The 21,018-nt window shown below is 40.0% G+C and overlaps 2 protein-coding genes across 7 annotated transcripts in view; one reads left to right on the top strand and one right to left on the bottom strand.

The window, feature by feature from the left end:
* Positions 1–1,668: 1,668 nt before the first annotated feature.
* On the top strand, positions 1,669–19,005 carry acbd4 (acyl-CoA binding domain containing 4). Its single transcript, XM_072374108.1, has 11 exons — positions 1,669–1,872; positions 2,344–2,464; positions 3,105–3,225; positions 4,770–4,854; positions 12,146–12,263; positions 12,592–12,747; positions 13,269–13,366; positions 13,521–13,728; positions 15,151–15,362; positions 15,518–15,574; positions 17,382–19,005. The coding sequence occupies exons 2-11, from the start codon at positions 2,374–2,376 to the stop codon at positions 17,508–17,510; spliced, it is 1,275 nt and encodes a 424-aa protein (XP_072230209.1). The 5' UTR covers positions 1,669–1,872; positions 2,344–2,373; the 3' UTR covers positions 17,511–19,005.
* LOC140278964 (rho GTPase-activating protein 23-like) overlaps positions 17,603–21,018 on the bottom strand; it is a 101,299-nt gene continuing 97,883 nt past the window's right edge. For 5 of the 6 annotated variants that reach the window (XM_072374104.1, XM_072374101.1, XM_072374105.1 and 2 more), the window contains one exon: positions 17,603–20,967. In XM_072374104.1, the coding sequence (XP_072230205.1) occupies positions 20,032–20,967 (936 nt within the window). In that variant the 3' untranslated portion in view covers positions 17,603–20,031. The remainder of the gene's footprint in view (positions 20,968–21,018) is intronic. The other variant, XM_072374107.1, reaches the window with a different exon arrangement.

Raw genomic sequence — 21,018 nt, 5'->3', positions numbered from 1 at the left:
AACAGATACTTTTTAACAGATGTTTATTTCAGTATATGGAGTGAAATTATGGAACATTCTGGACAATTATTTGAAATGTTGTACAAATATATTTCATAAAATGAATTCACTTATGAAACTTTAAAATAGCCCAATGAAACTGTATCAGTTTTCAGTGCTGCCATGCTCTATAAAATGTGACAGTGCTCAGATTTCACAGAATCTGTGGTGGAACACAATTCTTCCAAATGTTGTGATCATTATTTTTACATAATTTTAAGAAATATATTATTATGGTTATTATTATGTTGGAAGCTTCCCCTGATCTTTCAGTTTTGTATTGTGGGTCACTATCAAAACGAAAGCTCCTTTAATTTTTGTTGTTGTTGACAAAACATTTAGCTAATATGGGAGCATTTTTCGTCACCTATTTTCTGGTATTAAATCCTAAAACTTTCAGATCTTGCCAAACAATGTATTCCCAAACACTGTAAACAAGTCATACCAAATTTAAACTATGGTACTGTGTCAAATGACGTAAAAAAGTCAAACTTATTAGCACAGGTCTGTAGCAGCCTACCTGTCACAAGTGTCAACTAAAATTAGACTCCTAAAATCCTTCACAAGAGATTTAAAATGATGGCAAACTGTATTTCCGCAATATTTCTGGCAATTTCACAGCAGGCGAAACTAAGACGGATAAGCCGGAGACGCTTGAGTGGGATGGGAAACAACCTTAATCCATCTCAAATCACAAACAAGTGATTTAAACCATTTGATCCTCTAAAACTGTCCGTTGCACCTGGGGCAATTTCATACAGTTTTTATACAAGAATTCAAAGGCATACATTTATTCTCACAATGCTTCGTTCCATATTTGATTCTGAAGCAGGCTTGGTTCTGTTTGGCAGGATTACAAGCAGCTGCCATTAGTGATGGGCAGTAACGCGTTATACGATTACTTTTTACAAGAAACAAGTAAAGTAAGGGATTACAATTTCAAAAACAGTCATTACAATACTGTTACTTTCCCGCAAGCAGGCTGCGTTACTACACCGTGATTTTGTTTGTGACAATCATGTATGTGCGGAGCGACGTCAGTGCGCGTGTAGATGCTGCATTTAATGCAAGGAAAGAAGTACCAAGATTACTTTGAGTTTGACTCGGTAAAAAGGGATAAAAACATAGGCATAATTATAGCAAAGGCATGTGTCTTCGAAAGTTTAACGTTTATCACATCACAGCAATTATGTGATATGTCTCTGTGTGATTGATATGTCTGATGACTTTGTGTAGCCCTGTCTTTGGAAATTAGACTACAATGCATATGATGTATTGGTGGGTTTTCAATAAAGATCCTGATTTTGAATTGTCTTTATCTGATCTGGGCCCTTCATAGTATTTGCTTCTGAGGTTTGCTTCTGATTGAAGGCATATTATAGTTACTCAGAGGATATTTCTGCCTAAATATGACTTGATCTCATTCCAGATTTAATAATTAATTTAATATCTAAAATTTATTATTAAAAAAGAGGTGTCCGAAATGTAAAAGCAACTCTCTAGCCCTACCCACTACTTAGTACACTATATGGTGAACACTGGATAACATTTTGCTCAGCACTGGAGTTCCCAACACAAGTCGCACAGTCAGTCGCTTGTCATGTGATTGAACACGGAAGTCATTTTTGTAAACCATATCCTCCAGTAGCAGGATACAACCGCAGGTCACTTCCACATTAGGTGAGACCTTGGACAGCTGTTAATAGACTAATCATTTTTACTGTCACCGTAAACATTTAACGCACCGAAGTCACATCTTATTTGAGAATCCCGGTGTCTTTAAATCGCATGTTTTCAAAGTCTTGGGATGTGGCAGAACAAACAGTCAGTGAGGTAAGTAAAGTTAAAAGCTCACCAATGCTAAGCTACATGTAGGTTCCTAGCTAGCTGAGCTACACCTTCATGTTTTGTCCAGCCAAGTCAAAGTTGACCGGATTTTATGGAATCAATTGCTAATGTCTATGTCTACATTTTAGAATTTAAACCCCATTGCATCCGAACATTAATGTAACTGAAACTTGTTATTACCTTCTGCATTTTATGTTGGCGGTGGATAAATATTCAAATTTTATCTTCAACCTAAACGATATGACCTAAAGGATACTAAAAGCATTACGGTGCCCTGCACTGCACTTCCCCCCCGTTAAGCCGCATCTTGGAAGCAGTTGTTGACAGCTTTGACCGCACATTTCTAAAAGCAGCGTGAGGTAAATACAGCGGGACTGTGTGATGCTACCTGTAACATCAACCCAAATATATGCAGCGTAATTTACGTGCTGATTCTGTGTTTATGTGCTCTGTCAGCTCCTGTTAGACTGAAAAAGTGGATGTACTATGCCAGTCCCAGTAATGGCACAGCCTGTGGTTGATCACCAGAAACGCTTTCAGGTCGCTGTGGATGTCATTCATCACCTCCCCAAGAATGGTATGTTTCAGTCAAAGGGTTGAAGACTTCACATGTGATGGAGCTGGGGGGACTGGTTTGACAGTAAAAATGTACGTTTCTTACTTTTGGGTTGATCTGTGCAACCTAAGTCAATGATACAGTCTGTTTACAGAAGGGAAGCTTTGGAGCAGCTGACGGGTTTGTGCAGCTGTGATTCATGCTGAGTTTTCTGAGCGCTCTACTTAGAGCCTAAAAGTACATCTTCTTTACAGTCTTTACCTTCCACAGAGTCATTTGCTTTTGAACAAGAAGGACTTGTCTCAGTATGTGTAGGAGTTAAAGACATTTAGTAGCACATACATTTTTAGCATCTTTGGGCACAAACTGTTTTCACTGATGTAACAAAAATGTTTGTTTTTTTCCCCACATTTTTCTTCACAATTTGTAATGTTGCATTTCTGTGGATAGATTGTTCTGAATCGTGCACATAGTATCTAGAGTAGCTAGAAAAAGCTATGCTTTTGTTTACATATCTATATATTATTTTATCTATATATCTGTTTTGCTGCTCATGATCATTTCTTATAGAACTTTTTTTTTATATTTATATTTTTGCCCTGTTTAGTCTCTATAAATGGAGAAATAAGTAGATCTAATAAATGTCTGTGTTAACTTGCAGGTTCCTTCCAGCCCTCCTATGAGGTGATGCTGCGTTTCTACAGTCTGTACAAGCAGGCAGTGTGTGGACCGTGTACAGTGCCTCGACCTGGCTTCTGGGACCCAGTGGGTCGATATAAATGGTGTGTATGACTTTGTGCATCCTGGTATGAGCCTTGTTGTCAAAGTCAAGTTAGTTTTTGGTTGCAAACACATGAGCTATGCATACAGTTGTTTGTCTCGCAGTTTGAAGTTTAAACTTTCTAAAAAGGAAAACAAAATCAAAAAAAGGTTTCACTTGTTTTTAAAAACTTAAAAACTACCCGTGTGAAACTTACTGATTTCCTGTTTAGTCTTGTCATGGGTCTCTTTGCAGTATCTGCGATTGAGTTTTTTCTTTTTCTTTAAACTTGATTTGAAATGCTGGTTGTGTTTTTTTTTTTTTGATCAAATTGTATTTTTATTATTGTGAAAGTGCATTGTTATCTGGTTGTTGGTGTATGGCATGGTGCTGTAAAGAAAAACGATATCGGGAACTGCGGTATATTAGCCTTTCAGCCGTGCGCTGTTTCAGGGAAATGTGCATAAAAGGTGATGGTATTCAAAATAATTTCGGAGCACATTCAGATGCCATTCATTAACATCTTAATATGAATCCACTCCTTTGAAATTAAACGATTATTTATGTTGGGTCAATTTATAACCAAAACATTTTTGTAAAGGAAAAATGAGAATGCAGTTCAAGGTAGCTCTGCCTTGACAACATGATGGGATGTACTCAGTTTTGTTGTTTAGTTAATGCTGCCATCAGATATGATGCAGTTCCTTTACTGCATCTTTGCCCACCAAATACTGCATTACACTTGTTTTATAAGTGTTTAAAGACTGAAAGCAAGTTGGCATCTAGTTTACTTACAAATGTTGATTAGAAGACAAAAATGACAGTGGTACGTGGAATACATAGTATTTCTTTAATTATTTTCTCTTATGAATGGCACAAGTGTTTCATGTCAGGAGAAGTGGGGGTCTTTTCTTTCTTTCTGCAATCACCAGCTCATTCCACATCTAATCCTTGTCAAGAGCTAATGCGGGGGAAATATGAGGCAGACCGACAGAGAGAGGCTGAGTGCCATGATCAAAACCACAGTGCATTACTAAATCCTCACTTATGAAGCAGTTGTTTGCTTCTGATTTAAGGTTTTGAATATCATTTATAGGAATTTTCAATTAAAATGAAAGGCTTTTTATAATGTTGTTCCAAATGCAATGCTTCATGTTTGTAAAAACTTTACACTTTGTGTTGGTAAAAAAAAAAAAAGAAGACGCTGAAGACTTAACCTTGAAGCTGTGCAAAACAAGTTGAAGTCATTATCTGAGAGCAACATGAAATGTATTCTGCCAGCCAGCTAAATAGTTAGTTGAGTATTTAGAGAAATAGGGTTATGGTTGAGGTGTCAGCCTCCAATCAGGGCTACCTCCTTTTTATTGGCCAACTCTTCTGTAAATCTTCTGAGGCGTATGGGTTATTTCCCAGCCAAGAGACTATGTCTCCAGCGTGTCGTACGCCTGCTTTGGGATCTATTTATTTTCTTCTGCCTAGCTCACAAAGTCAAGGAGTTTGGGGGCAGTCTTTATTTGACCTATGTGTATATATATGTATATATATCTGTGTCTGTGTGTGTGTTAGGGATGCCTGGAGCCGCCTGGGAGAGATGAGCCGTGAAAGTGCCATGGCAGCATATGTGGAAGAGATGAAGAGAGTAGCACGGGAGGTACATATATCTTTCTTAAATTCAGCATTGCAAGTTCAAGTAGGATGTCTGGTCATCATTCCAGAAGGGAATATGAAGAACTTAAGCTAAAATCTCAGTTGAACGTTTTCGTGTTGACTGAGTGTCAAGACCTCTAAACATCAAGCCCACATTTTGACAAAGTTTAAGTATGTATCCTTAAATGCACACATGGAACCCTCAGTCAGCACTTTTAAAACACTCTGCTGCTTCTAACTCTCTACATGGGAGATCATGGAAACAAGGTCAGAGGTGGAAGAGTAGCCAAGAAATACATATTCAGATCTTGAGCAGTGCAGAGTAGCACGCCTTCCACTTGACATGCCACCATTAGGAGAGATAGCTCATAAGATGGATGTTAGACCACCTCGGTGGAAAGAGGTTGAGGAGGTAGTCAGGCGTGCAAAGGCTTCGTCTGCCCTAGATCCAAATGATGTCCCCTACCGGGTTTATAAAAGTGCACCACAATTCAGTTTATAGCTCATAGATGAACATTCATTAAAACTTATAAAAAAACTCTCTGTTGGTGAGATAGGATTGAAACCATTTAAAACAATTAGGTTGTGGAGACTTAAAGGTATTCCATGGTCAACAGTATCAAATGCTGCACTTAAGTCTAATAGAACAAGGACAGCAAATTTTCTCATGTCGAGGGTATGTCTAAGGTCATTCACAACCTTAACAAGTGCAGTCTCTGTCCTATGTTTAGCTCTAAAACCAGACTGGATATTTGGAGAAAATAAAATCATTCAGCTGATTTAAAAACAAGTTTCTCTAAAATCTTACTTAAAAAAGGGAAATTGGATACTGGTCTGTAACTATTGGGGTCTAAAACATTCAAGCCATTTCTTTTCAGAAGGAGCTTAAAAGCTGAAAGAAAAAGACCCATCTGAAGAGAATAGTTTGCGATGGTCAATAAATCTCCATCCAGAGAGCCATAAACTGATTTAAAAAAGGAGGTTGGAATGGGATCTAAAAAGCAGGTTGATGGTTTTAGTTGTGAAACTACTTTACTAAGCATTGCAGCATCAACCAGGACAAAACTTTCTAGGGTTTCCTCACATACAGACACATGCTCTGAGATCAGGTTCTGGACTGACTGGTGCTGAACAAGATCTGATCTGATATTGTCGATTTTGTCTCTGAAATGAACTGCAAATTCCCCACACCTCTCACAGGACGAAAAATTATTTAAATGATGAAATAGAATTAGCAAGACGGTCGATGGTTGAAAATATAATTTTAGGGTTGTTGCTGTTATTGATGAGATTTGAAAAGTAGGACTGCCTTGCGTGTTTGATTGCCTTGTTGGTGATTAGTTGTTCACAGAAAATTTGATAATGAATGGTTAAGTTAGTCTTTCTCCATTTCCACTCTGCTATACAGCATTTCCTCTTTAGTTGTTTAATTGTTTGATCTTTCCAGAGAGCTGAATTTTTAGTGGGGCAACTGTATCAAGTTTACTGTTAAAGTTGTTTACCATAAAATCACAGGAAGAAGGTGAAATGCAGGATGGGGTATCGTGTAAAAGATTAATAAAATTTGCAGTCATTTCAGGATTAAGATAGCGCTTCCACACCATTCCCTCTGCAATATTTTCCTGATTTAAAACCATTGACAGAAAAAAAGATACAAGAATTATCAGAGATACCTACATCCACAACTGAAGAGATACTGGCATTGAGACCATGAGTTATGATTAAATCTAAAATGTGACCTTTGTTACGAGTAGGTTGAGTTACATGTTGGATAAAATTCCTACAATTTAACATATTGAAAAATTCTGAGGCAAGTGAGTCTGATTGATTGTCAATGTGTAAATGAAAGTCACCTAAAATGATAATTCAGATAAAATTGCATGGATGATTGATCTTTTCGGTGGCCTGTAAACAGTCAAACATAAGATCTGTGGACTTTTAAAAACAAGACAGTGATATTCAAAAGATGTATATTCCTCAAATGTAATATTTTTAACACTGAATGCTGCTGAGATGATGGTTGCTGTGCCGTCTCCTCTTTTACCCGTCCGCGATGAAAATGAAAACATGTAGTTAGGTAGTGAGGCTTCTAGGAGTGTAGCTGGTCCATCTGAGCTAAGCCCAAGTCTTTGTTAAAAACATGCAGTCAAAATTGTTATCTAAAATCAGGTCATTAATAATAAATGTCCTGTTTAAAAGCGACCTGACGTTTAAAAGGGCCATGTTCAGAGTTCTGTTATGAGGTGGATGAGTAGTTGGTCTGTGTAGCTGCACTGGTTTAAGATTATGAAAATGAACTCCAGAGGTCCTTCTGCAGATTTGTCTGGTGGTGATGATAACCGGGATCGACAGGGCAGGGCTTGGTGTGTCCTTGTATTGACTGCAGGGGGTACTGTTTGGTGACATGTAAAATAATGATGAGGGAGGGGGAATATCAGTGGTATGAGTTGTTGTTGTGACCTTGTGCATAACCAGGGTGGGTTGTCATGCATGTATGGAAATGGTGTGGAAGATGTTTGCAGCGAGAGCATGGGTGCCCTGTCTACTGGGGTGAATTCCATCTCTGTTAAAAAATGGTGCACGTTCCCAAAAGAGATTAATATTGTAAATAAAAGCTGTGTTGTGGGACGAGCAGACTGACTGTAGTCCGGTATTAAAAGAAAGCAGCCTGCTAAAACGTCCAATGACTCTGTGGTAGGTGGGAATCACTCTAGAGATAAAAACGGATTTATTGCAGTCCTTAAGAAGGTTAAAAAGAATGATAAAATCGCATTTTAAAATCTCCCTCTCACAATTCGCCATGTTTTTTGTACCAATGTGTACAACAAGGTTCTTGGCATGTAGGTGTCTACTCACAAGAGCTGGGATCTTCTGGATGATGTCCCGAACCTTGGCCCCAGGGTAGCAGTGTGTGGTAGAGGTCCTGGATTTAACGTGCCTAACAATAGAGTTGCCGAAGGAAGCAGAAGGAGGCTTGTCAAGCTGTGATGGGGAGGCTGCAGAAGTAGACAGTGAGGAGCCGGTGGAGGGGGCATGTCGCTGAGAGTCTGCTCTTTTCAGTTTGGAGATGGAGATGTTGACCGGGCGGTTCTTTGCAGGACAGGGGGCAAAGTGCACGATACTGGAACGAGAGGAGCAGGTGAGGCGCCGGTTGACAGGCGACTTGTACCGCCACGACACAGTGAAGGCTGCAGGCGGTGACTCCTGGTCAGGCACCAGAAACTATGGGGTTTCGTTGACCCCCCCAAGCGGAGGAAACTCCTTCTCGTCCAGGACAGCAAAAGTGTTGGAGAGCGGGAGATCCTGAGGCATTTTAGGCGAGAAAGGAGCTTCCCACCATGGTTTCCTCTGCCAGCTGTGGTCTACGACTACCTCCAGTTCGATGTGGAGCTGGTCAGGGATTTGGGTTTCGCTCCCAGCTTGGTCCAGTGGTCCGTGTAGTGGGCAGCATCAGCAGCGTCCAGGCACGGGACAGTCGAGTCCAGCTCGTCAGTAGCTTCGTTTGTGGCAGCGCGACCCACCGTGACCGGAGAGTCCACGATCCGATCCTCATCGCGGACCTGGTAGAGGATGGATATTCTCTCTTGTAATTCAGATAACTGCTGGGTCAAACGGAGGCAGCTGCCACAGCCGGTTGGAGAGGTGAATAAAGGCATGGTGTGTTTAGTAGAGTCCCGTCCTGTGTTAGTCGTAACAGCCTCTGGTAGCTTCCCACACTGCTAAAAACAAGTTGCAGCTGGCATTTAGCTGATGTGTGGCAGGTGAGACTTAAAATAACAATCCAAGCGTCCGGTTGTTTAAACCTCTGGCTACAGTTGAAAACACCGATTTTAAAAACAACCAATATCACCAAGTACACTGTAAAACTATGAGTTAAAACACAGTAAAACTTGATAAAAGCAAAATCTCTCTAGCGTCCTCGCTGTCAGCACGTACTCTCACTCTCATTCAGAAGGTGATCTGAAGCTCCATGAGCGCTTAGTAGAGTCATCCTCCAAATGGTCATCCGATGGAATAGTAAGGTGGTTCCAAACCCAACAAGGGGATGAAATGGAATCCAAGAATGGCAGCTCAGGAGGCAACTCTTAGACATACAGAGATTGTGGGTAATGTTCAAATAGGCCGGGGAGGCTTGGCACTTGGCCCAGGTAAACCAGGAGTGCTGGAGTAGAGCAGGTTCCAAGGAGAAGAGAAAGCCAGTTATTGAGCAGGTTCGTAGACAGAAGGAAATGTTAAGGGGTACAAAGGCAGTGGCTCAGGCTAAGCAGGGACAGTGGTTGAATTGGGAAGGTGTAGAGAAGAAAAAGCTTGGTTGGAAAAGAGCTGTGGAGTATGGAGAAAAGGAGTATTAGATTTTTGATTGGGGCAACATATGATGTATTGCCAACTCCCCAGAATCTAAAACTCTGGGTAACTGGAGACCTGTTATGTTCATTATGTTAAGGTACTTCAACTCTAAGGCATATTTTGTCAGGTTGTAAGGTTAGTCTGTCACAAGGCCGGTATACGTGGTGACATAACCAAGTTTTAAGAAGCTTAGCTGCAGGTATTGAAGATAAACGAAGGCAGGTGAATTTAGGAGGGTCTAATGTGAAGACAGTGGCAATTCAGTTTGTTCAAGAGGGGGAGAAAGTTAATATGTGGCCCATGTGAGCCTTTTGAAACCAGATGGCCATTTTAGGTGAGTTGGTCTGTATGGCTTTGTTTTTGTTGGCATTTTTAGTGATTGTAGGACTGTTTAGTAGTGATGGGTAGATGAGGCCTCGTGAAGCATTGCAGCACATTACCCAAACTATATTGATAGTGTGTCACTGTGTTGCTCAGTACTGACACCTGCTGGATCTTAAACATCATTGCAGACAACCCAGTTGAGAGACTCAACTGACATACTGAGTCAATGAGTATACAATAATATTATTTAAGTTATTGTGTTTTATATCTCTAAGTTTAGAATATCTTTGATATATTTAAAATATCACCTGTACCCCACCTTCTGCCCTTTGACCGCTGGGATGGATTTCTAGTGTATTTGCATTCAAGCAATTACATCCTTTGGATGCAACTTCTCCAGCTTTTAAATAGACCTGCTCACATGGCACCGATGAGGCCGATGCGCATAAAAATTGAAGGGACCTGTTACTGGACTTGAGATCTGTTATTATTTTGGCACAGACACTGTCACAGATCGTGAAGACACAGCACATAGGGTTGTTTCAAAGCAAGAGTGTTTATTTGCAATACACAAGTCAAGGATCTCCAAAACAAGGGGCTGTGAAAATCTTAAAGCACTCTCCTCAATAACTATGTTTGAGGAGGGTGCAGCTATGAAAATGATCAAAACAAAAACGCTCTCCACTCTTGGAGGAAAACAGAAAATTATGAAAGAACTCTACGCACTACAACAAACAAATGATGTTCTCTTGAAAACGGAGGCACTATGAAACTTAACTCTTAATACTAGTATTACTCACCTTTAATGGCGGCACAAAGATATAGACAAACGAAACACAAAATCTCTCAACTCGCGGAGTAACTATGAAACTTGAACAATAACTGAAACGCAACTCTATAAAACATTTACAAAAAAATAAATAAAAATAATAATCACTCCTTAACAGAGGAACAAAACGGGCTATGAAAACTTACCGTGACTAAACTATGGCTATGGAATAAATTACAAACAACAGGCTCAAGGATTCAGGACTATGCATTTCTGTGGTAGAATGCTAGAGTGAGGAATGTGACAAGGGAGACACAGACTATTTGAACACATGAGGAGCCATGGGGAACAGGTGGAAACACTTTGGAAATAGGGAAGACAATCAGACACTTGACACAAGATTCCGTTCCCGTTGGCAGATGCGGTTCCTTAAAAACACAGTTTGGCGCATCAGTCACAGGTGAAATAGCAGCTGTATTGGTCACGTGACCTTTTCTTAAAGCGATACGCGCACTGAGACGAGGTTTGGCTCTATGAACTTAACACATGCACCGACGCATCGGCATTGCCGGACCCATCACTACTGTTTAGGTGAGTTTATCTGCTGAATCTGCTAGTGTGTCTTGTCCTGCCTCCACCTCTGGCACCCTCTTTACTTTCATTACCCCCTACTGAACCAGGGTTTGTATCCCCACCCGCTATGACTGGTGTGCAGTTGGTGAGAGGCTGGGGCAGCTTGTTGTTATGGAAGAAAAGATGGTTGTTGTGGTGTGAGGAGCAGTGATGGCTGGCATTAGTGGAGCGACTCTGTGACATCAGTGATCAGAGTCTAGCCTCCTGGAGGTGTTGTGGGCCCAACTAGACGAATTGCTGATGAAAGGAGGTTCCCACCTGATGACCCCAATGATATGTTGGCCAGCACTGCTCACTGGTCTATATGGGGATTGTAGGGAATTATTCACTGAGTCTGGTCCATTTTATTTTTATTTTTTTAGCACAAGTTTCTTGTGTTTACTTCAAATCGTGATGGGTCTTTTTTTCCCCTAGCTTGAGCTTATGGTAACAGAGTTGTGCAGAAATGATTGAATATAAGGTTGTTTTTGTTAACCTATTGTGACAGTAAATTAATAAAAATGTAGCCACTTTCTGGTTTTATTCAGAGGGCCATTTACTTTAATATTGTTCTTTAAAACAGGAATAGGGAAGAGAGAAGGGATGATAACATGCAGCCATAAGCCCTAGCCAGGACTAAAACTCCGGCCAGCTGCATCAAGAAGCTTTAGCCCCGGTATACAGTGCTGGGGTACCAGCTCTACCAGTATAAACCCGTATAAACTCTGCAGATGATGAATGTGTCATTTTGTTTTTTGGCGTTCCTGATTTATATAATTTGAAAGCAGAATAAGGGCTGTGGCAATGGCTGAAAGCAGAGAAAGTAATGCTATGTCTTCTAAAGGCATATAGGCCCTGAAAGTGTTCAGTTACTTCCACAAAAAGCTGAGGATAATATCTCTCCTTCATACTTGACTAATTTAGGTTTGGAAGGTGTCACTCTATGAGAAGTTACAGCAGGATTAGACAGTAGAAAACAAGATTTTCTGACATATATAATAGACTAATAATTCCATAAATGACAAAAACTTATCTTGTTTTAATGTGAAATCCCCTTTGCCTTGTAAGTGGGTCACTCACAACCAGAGGTAGCCATTCTTATTTATTTATGTTTTAGATCAGGTTTCCTAAATATAAATATTAGTTTGCTGTAATGCTGCGAAGATGGTGAGCCATTGAATCCAAAAGATTACTCGTCTTTAATGCTGTGAGCACAGTTAAACAGGAGAACCTGTCTCTGCAGGTCATTGACACCATGCCCATGAATGAGACAACGGCCTCAGTCTTCCACCACTTTGAGCCTCTGTACCTGGTGATTGATGACATGCCGCAGCCTCCAGTGTCACTTCTCAAACTCAGAGGTCAGTGAGAAAACATACTTGTTGATTTGGACTGAATCTGTTATAAATGCATTTTAGATTTGACATGCTACCTGTATATATTATACAGAGGCCCGTGTGTAGTGTATACATTGTAGCTGGTTTTATATGAACAAATAATTGTGTTAGAAACTGGTATTTTATCCAAAAGTGTCATGCAGTGAATGAGCAAGCAGTCATGGTAAAATCTGCCAAAAGGTGACATACTGGTAGCTCTCTGTTTTTTTGTTTTTGTTTTTAAAAAAAAAAAAAAGATATTTTCTGACTGTTTCTAGTATGTATACGTTTCAATCTTTCTGTATTACTGTAGGTCTAAAAGGCAGCCAACATGCTGCCATTGTTACGGAGATGAAAGATGAAGATGAGGAGCAGGGGGCGTCTAAAGAGAATCCAGAGGAACCTGATCCAAATAAGAAGTTGAACTTGGCTGAAGTTATTGATCCCACATCCACCAGCATCCCAAACGGTACAGAATGACTGTAAGCTTGATGTTCCTGCCTCTAATTTTGTCTGATACCTCTACACGGAAGGCAGCAGCAGCTCTTGGGCTCTGTCTGTAGCCACACAATAAACACAAAAGCTGCTACCTTGTTGGTTAGACATGTTTTGGAAGTGTTCAAAGCCCAATACAAAAAGTATCTCTTAGTCAGATGTGCGTAAGCTAGAGTACTAAAGGTGTGACTGAAACAGTTTCTGGGTAAACATGGCTTGAACCTTTCTACCTTGTCACTGTTTTTTTTTTATTGTATTTGCACTGATGATTCCGGCTGTGATCTGTAAGCATTTCTGTCCACAGCTCATATTTAGAAAAATATTTAAATCATTCACGACATGTATCCTCACTAACAGCCCAGAAAGCCAATAATAGACAGTTTACTCTCACAGACATATACAAAAAAAAACTGTTCAACCACTCCTCGCTGAGGATTTGTTTTGCTGACACAGACATTTGTGGTTCTTTTGTGTTCACACTGTGTGCTGCTGCAGACTCTGGAGGGTCAGAGGGTTTGGCATTGACCAGTGACTCAGAGAGCGAAATCTTCTGTGACTCTGTGGATTCCATTGAGCAAATTAGCAGTATTAAGGTATGATTTACACACTCTGTCCAGGTAATGATGCAGTATAGCTGACTGTCGTATGTATGAAACAAAATGAAACAGCTGAACGGAGAGCTCATTTTAAAAAAGCCAAAAAAGAAAAACACTGAAAAAGCTTTGAAAAACCAACTGCTGATTACAGATCCCAGTTGTCAAGTCCAATGGCTTTCACAATGTCCATGTGTCCCTGGAGCCATCTCTTGTTCAGAGGTGTCATCTGGATGGCCGACTGGAGGTCAGACAAGTTGGAGCAGGTCAAGGTGGAGAAGGAGCAGAGGATGGTAAGGGTCATCCCACCAGAAGGAGTCAGGACACTGGGAGAGAAGGTTCCGACCACAACTGGAGAGAACGTAAGATATTTCTATATGAAAGTTCTTGGTAGCCACAAAGTGTTCAGTATTGCATTAATAATAAACATCTTATGGTATACAAAATCATAGAACTCCTTTGGTCAAACACATGGATAAATGAACAACTTGGAACAGAATTGATGAAGTTATAGCAGATATATAAAATTGTCATAAAATACTATGGTAATTTACTTTTATTCACACCCAAGTAGTGTTACCATATTTAGCCAATTAGTTTCAGTTGGCAAGAGAAACCAGAAACTTTGCTGCCGGAGTATTTAAGCTCACAAGCCCGCTAAACTAGCGACCAATGAAAATGAAGAGGCAGTGTTGGTACATTAATTATATAACGTCTATATATTAATGATGTTCTCACTAAAAAGAACACCTTAAGACTGTCTTTAATGTAGGGTTTGTAGCTTAAAAAATAGTCAGAACAAGTGGTCAGCATTTAATGAGGCATAGTGTATGTTTCCATTCCTATTCAAGAATTATTCTGTTTCCTTATTCATTTGCATTTATTAAAGAAAATTTTTCTTTTCTTTATACTAAACTATTATGAAAGTTTTCAGGGAAAACAATCCCTGGAATATTTGAAAATAGTTATTACCACAGTTGCTTGCACAAATGTGCAATCCATTTTTATAGATGATACAGATATTATATTTATTGTATTTAGCAAATGATATATGTATTTGTAATATATTTAGTGATTGTTGTGTCATATTAACATTCTTCAGCCGTCTGAATAAAAAGCATGCTCAAAGCTTATCATGGCAAACTCAAGCCCAACAAGCAACACGCAGAGCATATTGACCTGAATGTAACATTCTTTCACATGTATAACATTTACACTTTAAGAAAATCATCTTCCACATGGTAGCTGTGTTTAACCTGCAGCAGGTGCAGGTGTCTCCATTACAGACTACTCTGCAAGGTCTGCCTTTAACTACCTGAATGGTGTGAAGCCAGAAGCAACGCTATCGTGGAAAAAAAAACTATTAGTGAATGAATTACTATGTAAACATACTTGTAAATAATGATATTTTAATTGAAAACATTTTGATATGTTTAAAATGGGAAAATTTAAATAACAAAATTCAATCTTTCTTTGTGTTCCCCCTTAAATTGCACATCTCCAGACTTTAATTTAAAGTTATTACAACACTTTTTATACATGATCCCTTTGATTTTAGGGAAAAAGTGACTTTATCCCAAGCATTATGGACAGCACTGCGGATCATTTACATTTTTTCATAACTTGAAATATCCAATCATAGTTTAATTTTTATATTTCAACAACTATTACACAACATTTGTTATTGTAGCCTTTCCATTAATCATCCAGTGTAGAAATCTAAATAAAGTATAGTTTTGTTTGGCTGTTACATCCGTATTGAGTTGACTTGTTATGATCCATAGGTGGTATTCCACAGGGAAATCCAAGGCGGGGGGCTCTAGGCAGCGACGGTGGGGCTGGCCGAAGAGGAGGGGATAGTTCGGAGAGTGGTGCAGAGAGGTTGCATGATGCCTACCTACAGCAGCAAATAATCTTGGCTCTACAGAGGCTCAGAGAAGACATGAGGAGTGTGATGGAGAGGCTGGAGGTAGTGGAAAGACTTGCTGCCACACATGTAAGTTTGTCTACAATGATGTCTTTCAAATTCTGACATAGTGGGAACAAACTGATCATGTCTAAACTTATTAGGGAGTCGATTCCAGTATATTTTTGTCTGGTTTGAAATGTGTCGTCAGTGCTCTGAACTGACTGCCGGGTTTTGTGCGACAGGCTCAGAGTTCAGAGTGGAGACCATGCCTGCAGTGTTCAGCTACAGCTTTGCAACAGGTGAGTAGTTTTGTGTCTGACATAAGACACTTAACTCTGACACACACCGTGGACGCAGGCTCTCTTTGTCTCCTTTGTTCTTAATCTTCTTGCTTGCTTGCTTACCAAACACTTTTCTCTGTGCTACAAGTGGTATGCTATATCATCTTTCGTTTTAGTCACAAAATAAATAATTCAGGCATATATTTGAACAACAATAACTATATTAAATCAAGGGATCAGTGTGCATAAATGAAATGCTCCTCACACAAAAAACTAAACCAAAATAAAATTTTGAGCCACAGACACTTCTGACTATGCAGATGTGGCGCAAAACCTATATTTCTAAATACATAATAGGCTGTAATAGGGATGGAGTGATTTTCGATCAGGTTGTCTATCTGCGATTGACAGTGGCCACGATCAAATGATCTGAAGACAGGGCCAATTTCACATCCCTAGTAGGCTGTCCACAGCCTCAGATTGGCAGCTGAAAGTAAACCTTGGAAAACTGTTAAAGGTCCCTGAATACATCACCCAGACTTGCTTATCTACTCAGACGCCACCAAGCAAGTGATGATGTGGGAGCTAACTGTTTGTGGGAGCTAACTATTTGAGGAAGCTGGCAAAGTACCAAGACCTGGTGGAGGACTGCAGAAGCCAGGGCCGGTGGGATCACTGTGAACCAACTGTAGTAGTGCTGCTGGGATGCAATCCGGGACTTGATCAAACCCAGATGGGTCACCTACGTATGAGGGGGTCTGATATTGAAAGACCCGAAAAACCCCTGATGACCCCAGGAACATTACTGATGATGCATCCCAGCGCATCCTGTAGATGGATCTAAATTCTGTAGTATTCAGTGTTGTCAGGTTGAGGGTGAATACAGTAAATGTTGGCTGGAGCCCGGATCAGTAGACAACTGTACAAATACATCATTTAACTATCCGCTTTTTCACTTGTGTTGATTCAAATATATATTTTTTTAATGTCACAATTTAATGCTTCCTAATGGAAAGTAGAAGAAGCTCATTGTGGCAGATATCTAACAGATTGAGTATGCAGCTTTATTGTTAGTGGATTGCAGAAAGCTCTTCGTATGAGTATGCAGGTAATAAAAAGTTTAGTTCCTTTAAAATATATGACAGGGTCATATTTCATCCATCCATTTTTTTTCTTATCTATACAACAAGGCAACATCAGTTGCTTTAAAGCTTATTTGAAATTTTTATTTTCTTTTTTGAAGAAAAAAAAATGTCTTTAGGGTTTTCACTTCCAAAAACAAACGACACGCATGGCCAGGGAGTCCTGTTTGGTAATCCATACTTGGCACTACGCCTGCAAAGTCGAATGTTTTTTGGATGTCATTAAGGGTGAATATTGACATGCTGAACAGCAGTAAACAACTACTTACAAAGGGAAGTTACGGCAGTGTAATGTCACTCCTGCCACTCGCACTGCGTTGCAAGCAGGGCTGTTCTGTCCTGTGTTGTGTTGGTGCACGTGAGCCCTTTTAATGAGTTGCTGTGTGATTTTCTTTTTTTTTCTCTTTTTCCTTCATCATGTTTTCATCAACAAAAAGGATTAGACCATAGTCAGAAGTTTTGATTTCAGTCATAACAGAAATTAAAAGCTGGTGTTCAAAAATAAAAAGATGATGTTCAGTGTAATTCTACGTGATATTGAACTTTAATTTCATTTGACACTGCAGCAGAAATATTAACTGAAAATAATCTGTAACTGACAGAAGTATTGTGAAAGCCTGAGAAGAGTCTGCTGACGTTGCTCCTCTGTGTCCTGTTTACTATCTTTTATTTTCCCCTCTCAGGAGGAAACATGGTGGCCATTTGGCATGTCAGGTCAGACCGTTCTTCTCTTCTTGCTTTGGCCGTTTGTCACTCAGGGTCTGGTCTACCTGCTGAGGAAAGCCCACCAGAGAAGCCGCATGTCTTCATGAAACAAGCTGCCAAACAACCTCTGACACACACTGATTCATTGAAGAAGGATCAAAACATGGACTTGACCCCCATCCTGTTTTTCAATAGAAGGAAAGATTGATATGATTTTCACCTCAGGGTCCAGTGATCCTCTCGCTCACTCAGCAAAATCTTTATAGAAGAAATCACAGGGTTTTTTTTGTGTTGGGCCACAGGAATCTGATATTAAAGATTATTTTGTTTTAAACTGGATACTTGGTCAAACTGATCATGATATAATGGTCCACATTAGTGAGATTAAATACACATTCATCTTATTCTCTCTTTTTGTTCCATGCTTTTGTAAATATGCAGAACTGGCTGAACAGACTAGTGGTGCAGCAGGCCTTTCTCAGACATTTGTCCTGCTCATAGCCCTTGTGCTCAGTATTTAGTAACAACGTTGCTGAATGTAAATTGGATTGGAGAATTGGATACACGACTGTCATTTTGTTCTGATTCTCAGCATCTGACTCTTTGTCTCCATGTCTTCTCAGTGCTCTGGTCAGCTTAGAGATGACCATCCATCTCTAACATGTCCTGTGATCGAGCTCTTTCTGTTTCTACTGTGTATATCCCAGTGTTCAGTTTTGCTCTTTCGGGGGCTCTCACCTATTAGAACACAAGCTGGGACCAAATTAACTACACTGGAACTAATGATGGAAAGTGTCATCGTTGAAGGATGGGAGATCCCCTAAACATCAAATATTAGGAACAAATTTACATTAAAAGGTCTATATTGGATAAAGGACTTTGCTATTGCGTCTGTGTGACAGTTAGTGAGGATTTTCTGACCCTAATTTGTACCCTAACCAAGCTTAACTTTACTTTGTTGCAAAACATAAAGCAGTATTCCATTCAGGTCGATAATACTTCATTAATCCCTGAATGCAAAATATATTGCTGCAGTATAAATGATCAAAGATTTGCTATTAAGATTGCTATTTAATTGGTGTAGATAACCAATTAAAATAACAATGACAAACATTTAGAAAGTTGAAATACATCAGGGAGAGGTGTGCAAATTAGTGAAAATCTTTCGACATCATCATTAACAGATTGAAGTGGTGTTTTTGTAGCATGGCAACGGTGTTGGCTTATAACACTTGTGAACTCTCATCAGACAACTTTGACAGGAACCCACAGCCAGTAATTCAACATCTAGGGTGCAGAGATGCTCCTACTCAGTAACATGACCAGGATCTGTTAATCTGTTAAGGATCTGTTAACGAACACCGTAATCCTCCTCCTTTGCTGTTACAGCCCTATCTGCAGTCTCTGTCTGCCCATATAGTCTTATAGCTGAGTAAAGATGGTTAAGAGTAGTTGCATGCAGCTATGCGTTACCATAACCTTAGCTAAGCAATACAAACCATAACAGTAAGACTGTCTCTTTAAATGCATATGGCTGTTACAGCTCATTATCGCTAATTATCCTCACCCTCATTCCAGCTGAATGCCAGTTATTACAATCAATTAAGAACAAAAAAAAGACAAAATCATTTCCAAAACAAATAATTTAATGTGTATTTAGATAAGATATACACACATATATATGTGTATATTCACATGCATAGGTTAATTTAACAAAGCTTTTTACAACCGTTACAATACTGGTCCACGTCACCCGCGTACTTAGTGAGACAAACAGTTTGAGCTCAAGATATGAATAAGACAGATGTTAAATTTGGGTGACAACAGTTGGCAGTACTACGTAGTTCTGATTCTTTTTTTTGTTTTTACAGAACTATAAAGTTTTTAGAGGGAAGCCGATATAATGAAACTGAAAAGGAAAATAACACTTTGGTAAGACTGGTGTTAAATTCAATGAGGTTATTAATTTGCTTACATGAATAAGTTTGCTGTAACATAAATATGGTTTTATTCCTATGTTAATGCTCTCCATCATTCAGCTGCTGCTCACACAAGTTAACAAAACAGGGAAAAAAAACCAGCAGAATTTTGGCATAAGTTCACATAGCTGCCTTGAACATGTGACAAAACATCCTCACATCACTGGCCCTCCCCTCTCAATACAGACAGATAGACACACACACACTCACAGGGAAACACAACAGGTTTGTGTTATTGCCAATTATTCTCACCCTCACTTCAGCTGAACTCATGGTTTGCATATTTAATGCACGCTTGTTTTAAGTCTACAGAGAGTAAGTTGTAAATCCACAGGAGGCTTTGGAAGAGTTTGTAAAGGGCTGAGAGGTAAACTGACCATGTCCTGTGAATTAGTGTGAGCTGCTGGAAGGTAAGTGTGCATATTAGTGATATGCTTACACCAGTATAAACTGAAAACAAGTGAGGGGAGACACATGACTGAGAACTGTCCAACTGCAAGTCAAAGATTTCTTTACCATAAAATCACTTTGCCAACTTTAGTGCCAAGAAAAATCCAAGAGCCCTCTGCTAAGAAAAAAATACTAGTTCACCAGTTTTGGTGAATAAAGTACAAATGTTTGTTACTGCATTAGTAGATCAACGTTCATGTTAGACAAGCATGGTGTGACGACGCCATGCTCTTGCTTTATCCCGTGGGTCTCGCGCCAATCTCCTCAGAACCATGGTGGAGGACCCTTGGGGGCTTTGATCTATCCATCCTGGAGAAGTGCAGAAAAGAGGTGCACTCTTTTGAGTATTGTGAGGGAGGGGGTCTATTTGCTGAACAGATCCAGGATCAACAATTGATTCATGTGAAATTCCAATATATCCACACTGAGCTGGAACTCCTTCAGTGACTCTAATAACTTCAACCTTGTCTGCTCTCCATCCTTTAACTCTTTCCTCACTCCGATCCAGCTCAAGATCCAGGTTCATGGACAGAGCCCTCATCCTCCCACCTCTGCTCTTGTTGTAGCAGACTGAGGCAGACTGGCTCCAGCCTGGCTGCTGGGGCCCATGGCAGCTGACTGCCTGGTACAGGTTGGGAGGCCTGGTGGGGTAAATCCAGAAGGGAATACTGGGGCGTCCTATGGCTTGATTACGATTCCTTAAATGAGAAAAGGGGCAAGTGGCTTGGACGTGGTGATATGAGTTGAGATAACTGTTTGGGGGAAGATGCTGTGCTGGTGAGGTGGCTCTCTGACCACTCTCCCTTTGGAAATTGTTTGCGCTACTGTCTACTTCGTTCTTTGTGTCTTTTTCTACTTCTGCCAGAATTTCTTTGTCCCGCCTTTTTTCTTTTTTAGGAGAGACATGTACACCCTTTACAGGCTCTTTCTCTCTTCTCGCCTCCTCTTTCTCCCTTCCAACCTCTTCTACCACGTAGTTTGTTGCTTTGACCGGTTCATGTTCAGAATCCTCGTCAGCGCTACTGCCAGGCAGATGGGTACTGAGGCATATTTTACGTTTGCGGGTCACAGCAGAGATGATGGCCCTGGGAAAGAAGTCCCTGGCATTCAGGTCTTTTCTAGAGCCTAAAGAAATCTGAAAGGTTGAAATCCCAATCAAGTAATGAATAATGTCTTTTTCAAATTC

The sequence above is a fragment of the Leuresthes tenuis genome, unplaced genomic scaffold (genome assembly GCF_036924035.1).
Source record: "Leuresthes tenuis unplaced genomic scaffold, fLeuTen1.0.hap1 SCAF_20, whole genome shotgun sequence".
NCBI classification, from domain to species: domain Eukaryota; kingdom Metazoa; phylum Chordata; class Actinopteri; order Atheriniformes; family Atherinopsidae; genus Leuresthes; species Leuresthes tenuis.
This window is presented reverse-complemented; position numbering and strand designations above follow the sequence as displayed.

What these genes read in the sequence shown, in the direction of transcription:
- acbd4 (XM_072374108.1), top strand. Translation starts at nt 2,374, where the DNA reads ATGCCAGTCCCAGTAATGGCACAGCCTGTGGTTGATCACCAGAAACGC. An exon ending in TGAAGAGAGTAGCACGGGAG is followed by an intron (nt 4,855 to 12,145) that starts GTACATATATCT and finishes CTGTCTCTGCAG; the next exon opens with GTCATTGACACCATGCCCAT. An exon ending in CGACCACAACTGGAGAGAAC is followed by an intron (nt 13,729 to 15,150) that starts GTAAGATATTTC and finishes TATGATCCATAG; the next exon opens with GTGGTATTCCACAGGGAAAT.